Raw genomic sequence first — 13874 nt, forward strand, 5'->3', positions numbered from 1 at the left:
CAATCCTTCCTTCAGATGACTGAGGACCCTTAGCTTCCATAGACTTACTGATTTCTAAGTCTTGAGGATTGCACTCAGAATGCCCAGATCATCTCTTCAGCCAGTACCACGACCAAGACAAATTGCTGCCTCCAAAAAGAGTTGCAAAAACTTCGTTGCTTAGTCCTTCAATGCAACTGAGCAACACCACCACCACCACAACAAATTTAATAAAATAAAATAGGCCGGGGGGCGGTGGCTCATGCCTGTAATCCCAGCACTTTGAGAGGCCCAGACAGGTGGATCACAAGGTCAGGAGTTCAAGACCAGCCTGACCAACATGGTGAAATCCCATCTCTACTAAAAATACAAAAATTAGCTGAGTGTATTGGCATGCACCTGTAATCCCAGCTGCTCGGGAGGCTGAGGCAGGAGAATTGCTTGAACCCAGGAAGCAGAGGTTGCAGAGAACTGAGATGGCACCACTGCACTCCAGCCTGGGTGACAGGGCAAGACTCCATTTCAAAAATAAAAATAAAAATAAAAACAAAATAAAATAAAATAAACTTTGTTGGGCCCCTTTAATCTCCCATTTGCAATTCATGGTACCTCAAGATGGCCAAAATACACTTACAAACCTTAGGTGGATTTATGATTAGAGCCATAAACTACTGAGTGCTCAACAAACAATAGAAGAAAATCACTTAGCAGGAAATCCTACACAAGAGAAACAACTTCTCTGAAGGCTGGTAAAGTGAGGAAAATATATTAAATTTCATATTTCTGTTTTCAGTAAGTGAACATGCTAGGTGTCTGTGTCATGTGACAATTAACATAGCAGAGTAACCTATCGAGAAATTAGAAATTATTTTCTTATAGGCTCACTTCATTAAAATGAGAGGAATTTTTGCATTCCATTCCAAAAACGTAGCTAGGCTCTGAAGTCTGGTTTTCCCCACCTCTGGGAGAGGATGAGCAAATGGATTTGTGTTGAGTTGTCTGAGAGGCAAAGGGATCTGAATGTCAAAGAGGAGTATGCCTGGTGTCAAGAAAGTAATTGGCTTCTTGGGGACTAGGAAAAAAGGGAGTTGTAACTGTTGATAGAGACCGGAGCAGCTTAAAAACAGTGTGTCCAACATGGTGGGACCTCCCTAGGAATGCCTCCCATGGGGCCTTGGTCTTCTTTTCCATGGTCTAGGTTGAAACGGAGGAGACTTGGCCCATGAAGAAAACAGATGATTAAAATACACTTCTGAGGGAGCCCCAGGGCTGGACCTCCAGCTTGTGGAGGCTGAGAACACAAGAGCATCCTGGGTGAGATCATCAAGTAGCCAGAGTCCACAGGTGGAGACTTCTCTGAGCCCTCTGAGTGGCACTAAAGAGGGAGAGGGAGGATACCCCAGTGAATGGCTGGGGCCGGTCTTCTCACCAACCTTCAGGGTCAGAGAACAGAAGTAATTTACATGAATTTAGAAAATATTTTAAAATGTTATGTTAATCGCACTCAAATGCCATGCAGTAATTTGCACCTATTGCATCTGATTCTTAAAGAAACCAATCTGAGCATTAAGTGAGAATTTTGAGGCTGATATTTAAAATGTATAGATATTTCAAAGAATGGGAATATAGTTTGGGACATTTACTACCCATTATTTCAGGTGTGATGCTTACTTTATGAGTGTCTTCTCAATTTCATAGACTAGACACTTTTAGGGTTCTTATCTTTAATAGATGATTCAGGAGTTGTTGCCAGAAAATCTTTTGCTTGTAGTTTTTTTTTTTTTGAATAGTAATGTGTTTTGCGTATGGATTTCAAGTCCTGACCATGTCTCCTGTTGACAGTTTCAGAGTATGCACAGGAAATTGATTATTTTATTGTTCTACTATTTTCCTTTATAGAAGTATGTCAAAGAATATTTTCTGAAACAAAGGTATAACCACATCATAAAAGATGCTGAGATCATCAACTGTCTTATACCACTATGTGATCACTCAAAAGAGAAAATCGAGTTTATGGTATTGAAAAGGACTGTGAAAATCACCTAGGCAGTAGGCTCCTTGTTAAAATCTTTAGTTTTATCCAATCACTGATCTTTTGTTTCATTAGTCATCAACTATAAAACAAAAACCACAGCAGTCTTAATCTAATCATTGCCCCAAGCTTGCTATGACCCAGCGCAGAAAAATTATGGCCAAAAGAATTCAGCTTACCTCACATTGCTAATGGATTTAAATCCTACTCGCTGTAGGATAGGCATGGACTAACAGGCATGGTTTCTCCCGCCAGTGACACCAGGGAAGCATTACTGCAAGAGAAGTGTCTTTGCTGTCAGCCACTTGTATCACCTTGGGTAAATGGTTTCACCCCTCTGGGCTTCAGTTTTCTCACAAGGTATCTGAGATGGCTAAAATAACGATCACTAAGCCCCTTCCAGCTCTGCAATTCTGTGAATCTATTACTTACATTTATAAGCTTAGAAAAGCCAAAACATCAACTGGAACAAATGCACTGATCTAGAGATGATGCCTCAGAACATGCCAGCTTTCCTAATTTAAAAGAAGATGCACCACTATTAAGATCTGCTTGTTTGACAAACTATTGTTTGCATCTATTAAAGCAAGCATCTAGACAGATTATGCCACACAAACCAAATAACCTGATTCAGATGAAATAACTGCTATGGTGTATGAAATCTTATATGCAAATATGAGGTGCTGATTGAACCTAGAGTGCATGTATTATTCAAAATTTGAATTTATGTAACTTTCAAGCAGATATAGACTACCCTGATCTTTACTTATTCAACAGAGAACTTAAATAAGCAATTCTGTGTCTGGCATGGAAATTTATGTAAAAGTTCTGAAGCTCTGTCTCTCTAATTTTCAACAGGAAATAAGGAAAAAAAGAAGAGAACCAATAAGATTTTAGAAGAGGAATATACAATAAACACACTTACAATACATGCAATGAATGAGATCATTGCTTATCTGTTGCTTTTCTTACATTGTTTACTGTTCCTGCAAATATGAAATACTTGATTTAAAGTGTATAAATATCTGTCTTTGTTGCTACCAATCCACTTAGTGAGAGCCTTGGATTTTGAAATGTTCTATTCAGTAGACCAGCAAATACCAGTAAATCACTTTATAAAACATTATGTATTGCTAGAAATGAAAAAAGGTAGGTTTGACTTACAATTCTGTATCTTACAATGTAACATCAGGCAAGTTACTCAGCCTGCAGGGTCTCAGTTTCCTCCTCAGTAAATTGGATACAATAATACTGTAAATGTCATGCTTTTTATGAAGATTAGGTCAAACAATGCATGTGTTGTATCTGTATAATATCTTTACAATTACAATTATCAGTTATGATTACTGATTTCATTATTAAGCTAGATTCAGTCTATTCGACTATATATAGTTTTACCACACCCAGAATCTTTTAAATATTACATATTCTTATTTAATTGTTGAGAAATAAACAGATTTTTGAAATTTTTTTATATAAATGCAATGAATACAAAGTACTTTTGCTATGAATATAGTCCATTCTTGTTATTCATGATAGTTATGTTTTACAAAGTTACCAGGAACACTGAAATAGCAAATACTGAATATTTGCTCCTAGGAGAAATTCAGGGTTAGGTTCCTAGGAACTTGTGGTTACAAGGTTTTGATCAATCAATATACAACCTTGATGTATGTGTGTTTCTGCTTAAATGTGTCTGATTTAATATAAATGTTTGATTCATTAACTTTAAACTCACCACCAATGGCACTGTAACTCATGTCAGAGCAAAGCTTATTTTCTCAGTAAGGTTCATCACAGCCTTATTGTACTTAGGAATATTAGATAGCACTTCAGCACTGCTCTTGGGGGCCATTTTAAATGGCAAAGTCACCAACAAAAGACACAAAATGTGCAAAACACGTGACACTAAATAGACTGCAAAAAAAAAAAAAAGAGAGAGAGAGACTTGTTTACAGAATGAGAGCTGAAACAAGAAGGCAGAATGTCACCGTGTTCAACCTCAGCTGGGAATGTGCACTTGGCATGACTCACATTTTTCACAATTCCACACATGTCTGGGAATAACCCCAAAAGTGCCAGGAGAATTAATTTGGAGTTACAAATAAATCATAGTGGATTCATAAATACAGAATCCTCAAACAATGAGAATCAGTTGTGTGTATGCTTACACTTGCATGTATTTACATATAATAATATATCCATTCCACACTGAATTGTGTGGCAGACACTATAGTAAGTATTTTACTTATATCTTCTGCCTTACTATAGTAATTCTGTAATGTGTTTCTGTCACTTTACCTTTAACAAATTGAGGGCTGAACAGTTAAAACCACCTGTGAATGTTCCCATGGATATAAGCAGAATTTAAAACTGGGTCTGACTTCACAGCCTCTGTTTGTGGCCTCTGGTATTTGGTATATCACCTATTTTACAAAGAAAGGAGTTTTGTAAGATCAAGCAAGTGGACAGGGACGATACATTCCTGTTAAATTGGAAAACCACTGTTTTTTACCATCATACTTGACTAAAATTTAAATAACCAAGGTAACTAAATTTGAAAATAAAACTATAGACACCTAACTGCCTATTATTATTCTAATGTATGCTTCCAATTTTTACACATCGAACAAGTATTAATTAAATACCTACTATGTGCCCAGAGGTACAGTCATGAACAGAGGCGGTAATAACTGTGGTCCCTGCAGAGCACACCTCAGAATGGTTCTCTATCCATCCAGCCTTGTTACTGAAGACACACATAACCCTAGGGCCACTTCAAACTCTGAAGGGTCAAAAATGAAAGAAAGGTTATTGCTAAATTTGATGTCATTACCTGTCAAACTAATGATGTCTTGGAATTATATGAAAGATTGCACTCATATCCATTTTTACTGTGAATGATAGATGTGTTCATAAAAGCTTATAACTGAAACAATAACTTTAAGGGATAATGTAGCCACCAGGATAGATTAGACTCTCCTGTAATACCAGACAACTGCAAAGTATCACAATAAAGGCTTATTTCTTGTTCGTGCAAAGTCTAATGCAGTTGAATGGCTCTCTTCCATCTTGTAGCCAGGTCTTAACACACAATCAATTGCAAGTCTGGGGCAGATAAAAAGCAAATGGGTGTCTGATAAGCAAAGTCTCTGCTATAGACACAGATGAATGTTCTTATTAATGCTGGATAGAACCTAACCATTCCAATTATGCATAATCTTAAAAATCACTTTGATGAATGGTGGAAAATGGAGAATAACTATAGTTTAAGGATTTTTTTCCATACATCAGATTTCCTCTCATTCATATTTTCTCCAAAAGTAAGTTTCTAAAGAGAACAGTTAAATGATGTTTTCTTCAGGATTTTGAATGAGATCTTGCTGATATGGATTTATCATAAAAAAAAAAGAGGTTGGGGGAGGAGAATCACCAGGTGGCAGGCACTGAATCAGGGCCTATGATCTTTGCCAGTTGGCAGCAGTTAACTGGAGTTTGCTCATATACCGGGTTAGTGTCCCCTCAAATTTATGTCCCCCTAGAAGCTCAGAATGTCAATGTTTTTGGAAATAGGTTTTTTGCAACTGTAACTAGTTAAGCTAAAATGAGATCATATTGGATTAAAGTGTGCCCTAAACCCAATGACTGGGGTCTTTTTTCTTGTTTTCCCTAAGACAGGATTTCACTCTGTCACCCAGGCTGGAGTGCAGTGGTGCAACCTCAGCTCACTGCAGCATCAACCTCCCAGGCTAAATCGATCCTCCCACCTCAGCCTCCCAAGGAGCTTGGACTATAGGCATATGCCATCATGCCTGGCTAATTTTTATTTTTTTGTAGGGAAAGGGTCTCACTACATTGCCCAGGCTGGTATCAAATTCCTGGGCTCAAGCAATCCTCCAGCCTCAGCCTCCCAGAGTGTTGGAATTACAGGTATGAGCCTGCTCTCAGTCACATCCTTTTCATCAATCTCTATCCCAGGCACCTCCCCAGCTCCTGACTGGTGCACAGCCTGGAAGACTGCTTTCATTTTATACAGACACTCACCCTAGCACCTGTTGTGAGTTTCTGTATAAAAAACCCTTTGCCTCCTGGATGCATGTTCCTCAAAATCATCCAGTCTCTAGATCAAGAGTCAAACTTTGTATGTAAAGAACCACATAGCAAATATTTTAGGCTTTGTGACCTGGATCATCCCTGTTATAACAACTCACTTCTGCCATTGCAGCATAAAAGCAGCCACAGACAATATGTAAATGAATGAGTGTTATTCCAGCGGCTCTGCCAAGCATTTCAGAAATTCTAGTAAACATGCACCCATCTGGAGAAGGCGACTCAAGTTGCAACTCATTCTGCAGGAGACCCAGAAGATGCTTGATCAAAGTGCAGCTGGAGGGGGTGGAAAGGTAGTGATTCACAGATCCCAACTGCTCACCCTCATCAGATGAAGTAGCTGGCAGAAGCAATGAGTTGTGGTTCAATTATTCCAACACAGAAATCACCCCAGTTCAAGAGCCTGTTATTCACGGGGGTGGGGGCAGCATACCTGAGCAGAATTGTTTCTCTTACATCTTGATTCAGTTGACTGGATTTTCTGTGTTCCTTTTTTTTTCCTTTTGTTTTTATTATAGAAGCAATTTCAAGCCAGCTTGGTTAATTAGGCAGTGCGGTTCCTAGAGGAGCACAAGGCAGCCACCACGTGGAAGGTGAAGCCCTGGAGAAGGTGCTGCTGGGTGTGGCTGCAGGCAGTAAGGGAGGATGGCCATCCAGACTCCATTCAGGGAGCTGTACTTGATAATTCAGGAGGCCATAGTGTGGGTTTTCTTTTCCAGTGCCTCCTGGTCTTTCTCCTGTACTTGCAGTAACTTGAGACCAAGCCTCCACCTTATACTCTAAGGCTAGAATTCAGGTTCCTGTTTTGTTTTCTACGCTTGGTCTCCAGCCCAGCATGCTTGTATTAAATGGTGGTGTCCTGCCATGGTCTTCTCAGCCTATCCTTTCCTAGAACCCAGGACTGCAGCAGGCCTTGCTACCATCTGCCAGGCTTTCCCAACACCAGCACACTGCTGGTTCATCTGCATGCTCCCTGGGCCCAGAGCCTCCGATGCTGGTGCCATCCTCCTATCAGGCCTTCAACCCTTAAACTGGGACACCCCCACAATGCCTACTTCTGCTGTTGGGACTCAAAACAATATCTCAAAATGAAGACCTGAGCAGCAGCCTCAGAAGTGAAGTTTTTCTCTGACATTCTCCTACCCTCCTGTCTCCCAGTCCCATTCTCCCCCAAGGATAGCCTGGAAACCTGCTTCTCCAAAGCAGATCTTAGAAACCAGAACCCCCTTTTCCCCAAAGCCAGCCATAAAACCTAAAAACTATTGATCTAACTTCCCCTCACTCCCCTCCCCTTTCTGTGTAAAAACTGACCATAAAGAAATTATCTGATTGACCTTGCTGGAGAGTAGGACATGAGACCCCCTTTCCAGAGAGGGTCCTGCTCCACACCCAGAAGGAAGGAGTGCTGCTCAGAGAGGCCAAGAAGAATCTAGACAGACAGGCTTTGCCGGGTGTCCCCACTCTGTCCAATAGCATTGGATCGTTCCCTTTTTGTGCAATCATATTTCTACAAGGCTGCCCTTACTTTGTTGAAGTAACCATAAAAATGACCAATTTCTACTGCATTCAGGTCTTCATTCTGAAGGCACTCGTGTACACACATTGCATACATTTGCATGTCTTTTCTCCTATTAACCAATCTGCCTCATGTCTGACTACATGCTCCCTCTAGTAGGAGGCCTTGCTTTCTCTGCTCCCTGCCAACAGCTGGGTTGACACCAACCCAAGCCAGGAGCCAGTTTAGCTTCCTAGGCCCTCTGATCTGTCTGGTGCTGCCACTTTCCAAGATCCTTTCTGCTCAAAGCAGCGGCAGAGGGGAATGGATGGGAGGGCACGCTGCAGAAGGGGGTATAAGCTGGGTGTGAAGGGGGAGCTGGCGCAAGGCAGGCCCAACCTGAGCCATAGCTTTCGGTGCACCACACCCTATTCGTTCCCTTCTTGCCTATCCAGCAACCTGGTTTCTGCAACAGGGAAGGCTGAGCTAGTCCCATGAACAGCCAAGACTAAGCCATTAAGTAAAGGCTGTACTTCGCTTTTTCCTTTTCCTTTGGAATATATTGATGACGGCTAACAAATTACACTCGAGTTCTATTTCCCAGATCTGAGGGTGTTTGAATTCAGGAAAACAATTGGATGCTTGGTTGTCTTGAAGCTGTATTTAAATTCACAAAGAACTGGTTTTGCCATGTGGCAATTTTTTTTTTTTTTTTGCAGAAAGAATAACTCTCCCATTTGCTAATTGATGTGATAAGCAAACACACACCTTCTCCTCTTCCATCATTACCTCCAAAATTTAATTTAACAGTAATATTCTGCTTCAGCAGAGAGAACAAATGGACTGGTTATTAATTCATGGAAAACAGGTAAAAATTTTCCAGTGACTGTTTTTTTGAGGTGTCTATTTTAAGAGATTTGATGGGAAGTAGGTTACATGGTGAATATGCATCATTTAAGGGAGCAAGAATCAGGAGTTTCAATTGACTGGCTGCTTGTCAAAGGCTGAAACACAACCTGTGCCCCCAAACATACTGAGCTTGTCTCCAGATTTCATGTGTTTTGCAGCCTCATCCTATGCCTGAATGTCACAGCCACCTTTATAAAAACAATGTTGTTTAGTTAAACTAAATAGAAAAATACAGTAAAATGATTCCTTGTGATTCTCTAGGTAAAAGAATACATTTTTTCTTAAGAAAAACAGTGGTAAGGATAAAAGCAAAGCATTGTTTTAGGCTCTCTCCAGTTTGCAAAATGGCATTTACAAAATAATTACACCTACAGTTTATGCATGATTCATTAGACAGCAGATAAAATGTACTGCTAAATTTTAATCGCATGGAAAGAGTAGGCACCATGAAATATGCCCCCAACTTCTCTGGATTCTAACCTGTCTGGTCACATTTCTGCCACAACATAAATCTTGTCCAAATAGTTTATCTTGATTAAATTATAACAGTGTTTTAGTTTCATGGTGTGATAGACCTCTGAAGAATTTATTTTAGCTAAGCAATTAGAAGGTCAAATCATCGGTTATCAATATTTAAGGTTTTACTTGTGAAAGTTAATAGGCTTGAATCACAGGATCTCCTGCAAGATGAATCACAGGATCCCCTGCAAAGATGATGAGAATGTCATCTCAGAAAAAAAATAAATAAATCAGTTCTTGGCACACTAAAGTAGTTTTAAAGATTACAGTTTTCCTTTCTTTTCCTCCCACTCTCCCCTGCCAAGGTAAAAAAAAGGATGATGTCCTGCATTATAGACATTGGTAGGGGACCTCTCTATTACACATGACACAGCATGCATGATCCACACTAATTGCAAATGGAATCTAGAAAACAGAATAGATATCACATCTTATATAATACACAGTAGGCATGATAGACAATGCACACAGCTCTTCAGCAGTTGCAAGCTGCTGCATTACTTCATCGAAAGGAACTAGGGTGATAGAATGAGCACCTGAAATGGTATTTAGGGGTCTTAGGACAGCCAGGTCTGCTGAGGTCAGCCACCCATCCCTTTAGGCTTTGAGTGACGTCCACCATTAGGCTCTGGTTCTGGCAACTGCGTCTGAAGGAGGAGCATGATCCGCATGACAGGCCAGCACTTGGTTTTCAGGGTCTCCCCACGATCACTGTTCCTGCACGTACCTGTGGTCTTTAATGGGGTCTTCTCTCCTAGCAAGAGTTTTAACCTCTTGGCGTGGATTTTGCCTTGATAATGGGAATCGGCCACCACCGCTGAAGTGAATGACATGTTGCAGAGTGTGCAGCACTTGTTCTTATCCACCATGTCGGCATCACTTCCCTGCGCGGGGAGAAAGAAAGGCCACGTGTGAGAGAAACCCATTCCATTCTTTTACAAATGAGACTTACCCAGATGAACTAGTGTATTGAAATATCTAGTTTTTGTTCTGCAAGCTCTCTCTCTTTTTGCTTTGCTTTCTACTCTCTTCTTTAAAAAAATTTTTTTTATTATACTTTAAGTTCTGGGATACATGTGCAGAAAGTGCAGGTTTGTTACATAGGTATACACGTGCCATGGTGGTTTGCTGCACCCACCTACCTGTCATCTACATTAGGTATTTCTCCTAATGCTATCCCTCCCCTAGCCCCCCCACCCCCTGACAGGCCCCGGTGCAATCTCTTTTTCTTCATGATAATCATCATCAAAACTTACTCAGTGACTGACTTTGACATACAGTTAGTAGCTATTAATGCCAGATACTGGGATTTCAGGACAAATTTGTAGAGATGAGTTATCCAAATAAAAACGGGGCCCACAATTAAGAGAGGGCACATTGAGCCTGGCATGGTGAAGGAAAGCAGTCTCTAATTGGACCCATTATACTCATTAAAGTCTGTAAAATATCAGAGTTCAGATAGCCTGAATTATTTAGCAGAAATTATCATTTGTTATTCCACTCTGCTTTTGACCAATTTTAGCCTCACCAGGATACATGGCCATGATGTTCAAGATTTTTAGAGATTTCTTTAAGGAATTGAGTGTTTTTCATAATTAACTCGATTCTGTATCATAAAGCTATGATGACTGTGCTGGCTGGATTTTCTGGGAGAGTTTGCATAATTTTCCTTTTTTTCAGGAAAGGTGATTCATTAAATGCTGCACAAAATGCTTAAATCCAGCTGGATTTTTATTCTTTTGTAAGACTTAATGAAAATGAATCATAATTCAGAAAAAAATAAATCCTTGGTCAGACCATGTGACCTGCTATTGTGCTCGCAGGTCATCAATTACCTATACTTATGAAGGGAAGGAGTAATCCATTGCTTCCCCTCCTGCTTAGTTAGAAATGGAGGGTAGAACAGACTTTTAAATAAGAAGTTAATCTATTCCTTAATGGTGCAGCAACAGCCAAACATCTCTTTGTTAAAGAGCAAGCTGGAATGAGTATATGGCCCCACAATGGCCGCTTCTCTTATTCCTAGTAAGCCCAGAGAGTACAATTTAAAATTGGATGGTGAGGAGGATGAGGGTCGCAACTGGTTGGAGGAAAGGAATTACATATTTTATCTGCGTAGTAATAAGATGTCCAGACTGCTAGAGAGAGTGTTGCCTTGCAAATTATGTGGTAGTTAGGAAATGAACTCCTTCCTCCTTAAGACATTATTCTGTAATATCTCTGATAATTAGCATTTCATCCTTGGAAGGAAGGGGTTGTGTGTGTGTCCCAGGAGCAGGAGGCTGGCCTGAAGTTCAGGGAGAGACTTCAAACATTGGGGCTAGGATGGAGGTTGTCAGTGAGTGGAAATGACCACTGGAGAGAGGAGGGGCTTTCCCAATAGGTCCTCTCCTGCTAGGAAATCTAGTAGCCCTGAGGCTGTGCTCATTGGCAATACTCTTGCTGAGGGTTTAAAGCCAAAGTGCTTTCAGTTTTCTCCATAGAGAAAAAAACAAAATAGTACGAATACTTTTAGTTCTGTGTGGAATACTATGGAAATGAAATGGACCTGGAGGTAAGGGGCAGGGTTGGCTTCCTGGCTCCCCTGAGCTACCTACCTCCTCAGTCAAGCCTAGGAGACAGGATGGAAGCCAGGGAGATGGCATATACCAGGATCACCAGGAAGAGGCAAATCAGGGAGTTCCTGAAGGGTTCCAGCCCATTAAATGAGGAGTAGATTATGCAAGAGGAATGAGAGACCAAACTTGGTGCCTCTTTACTACATGCTGGAGGATATGTATTAGTCTCACTTTTTAAAATTTGTGTACATTTGAGGGATACAAGTGCAGTTTTGTGACACAGATATATTGCAGAACGGTGAAGTCTGGGCTATTAGCGTAACAAAGAACTAAAAATAGAACTACCATGTGATCCAGAAATCCCACTAATGGGTATCTACCCAAAGGAAAAAAAATCATTGTGTTAAAAAGATAACTTCACTCTTATGTTTATTGCAGCACTATTCACAATAGCAAATATATTGAATCAACGTAAGTGTCCATCAATAGACGATTGGATAAAGAAAATGTAAATGCACACACACACACACACACACACACAAACACCATGGAATACTACTCAGCCATAAAAAAGAATGAAATCAAGTCTTACCCTTTTTTAAAAAGGAAGATTATAAGGGTGAAAGTGAGTGTTTGAATTATACCATTTTTTAACTACTTACGCATAACATAGGTCAAAGCGTGTAATTTTTTAAAATTAGGAACAAGTTCATAAGCCAGAGCTTAATTCTCAGTCTTAGAATCTGTGTATCTGTTCATCTGTGCATTCTCTTTAGAATCTATGCATCTGTTCCACCACTTCCAGTGAAAACTCCAGCCATGCCTGGCCTTTCTTCCTGAAGCTCTAACCGGTAGAAATGTCTAAAGAAAGTCTAGAGGCCCAGACATAGAGGCCAGCATCACCATACAAAATGACTGAGAACTAGTTTCCAGGGCAAAGAGTTGCCCTTAATGAATGAAAAATGGATTTATGGTATTTATTTACCCAACACATTTTTAAGGACCTACTAATTGTGTTAGGTGCTGTGGTAGATGAATATGACTCCATGCCCTGTTATCAAGGAGGCTGGCACCAGGAGAATTGGAGAAGTAGACAGAAAATAAGGGGAAGTATTATAATCAAAGAACTAGAGTCTCATATTGGACTCACATACTCCTAATTGTAAGATTTAAAAAAAAAAACATTAATGTAAATCAGGACTGTGTGGGTTTTCATCTTTAAGCCTTCTTAAAGGAAATGCTGGAATGCCCTTTTGAATCACTTCGTGTCTAATTCAGTCGTACCAGAATCTGTCTTCCTGGCTCATCACTTCCTTGAGGGGAAGCTGCTGCTTTTTTTTTTTTTTTTTTTTTTTTTGGCTACAGAGTCTTGCTCTGTCACTCAGGCTGGAGTGCAGTGGTGCCATCATAGCTCATTATAGCCTGGAACTCCTTAGGTTCAAGCAATCCTTTCACCTCAACCTCCAGAGTAGCTAGGATCACAGGCACATGCCACTACACCTGGATAATACTTTTTTATTGTTTGTAGAGAGAGAATGTCTACAACCTGTTTTCCGGGCTGGCCTCGAACTCCTAGGCTCAAGCAATGCTCCTGCTTTGGCCTCCCAAAGTGCTGGGATTGTAGGAGTGAGCCACTGTACCAGCCTGAAACTCCCTCTGGCTCCCTCTACTGTCTGGGAGAAGTGAGAACCAGCCTTTGGGTCTCCTGGGTGCCTTGTACATTCTTCTTCTACAGAACATGGAATTATTGCACTTACTTGTTTTCATATTTGTCCGCCTCATGAGATGGCAAAACTTCTTTAAGGTCTAGGAAACTGTCTCATTGATAGTGAGGAGCCAGCACCTAGCACCACATTTACCACACTGGAGGACCTTCAAATGTGTACTGAATGAATGGAGCAGAGGGTTCGTTTGTGGGATTAGTAACTTGTATGACATAAAAGTCAAAAGAAGAGACAGGTAACACAGGGAGGTCTATGGCAACCCACCATTTTTCCAACTGACAGAAAGATGGCCAGGTAAAGAACCAGAGGTGACAACAATTTATAAACCAACTTGAGGGTTCAGTAGGGAAATATGTTAGTTTCACAATGGTAGTTTTAATATATATTCCTAGATTTCTGCTCTCCTGAGCAATCTCATTATCATGTAGAAAAATAAAAAGTAATAGAAGAGGAAAACTAATTCTTATACAATAATGTATCATGGGATATAGTTATGCCATAGTTGTAAAAGAGGGACCAGGCAATTTTAGGTACCTGACAATAGAGGG

At 40.3% G+C, this 13874-nt stretch overlaps 1 protein-coding gene across 6 annotated transcripts in view; it reads right to left on the reverse strand.

Annotated features, from left to right (window-relative positions):
* Positions 1 to 13874, reverse strand: part of ZMAT4 (zinc finger matrin-type 4) — a 380296-nt gene that overhangs the window by 166524 nt on the left and 199898 nt on the right. For all 6 annotated transcript variants that reach the window (XM_016959387.4, XM_016959386.4, XM_009455235.5 and 3 more), the window contains exon 4: positions 9772 to 9928. In XM_016959387.4, coding sequence (XP_016814876.1) covers positions 9772 to 9928 — 157 coding nt within the window. The remainder of the gene's footprint in view (positions 1 to 9771; positions 9929 to 13874) is intronic.

Source organism: Pan troglodytes, chromosome 7 (assembly GCF_028858775.2).
Source record: "Pan troglodytes isolate AG18354 chromosome 7, NHGRI_mPanTro3-v2.0_pri, whole genome shotgun sequence".
NCBI classification, from domain to species: Eukaryota; Metazoa; Chordata; class Mammalia; order Primates; family Hominidae; genus Pan; species Pan troglodytes.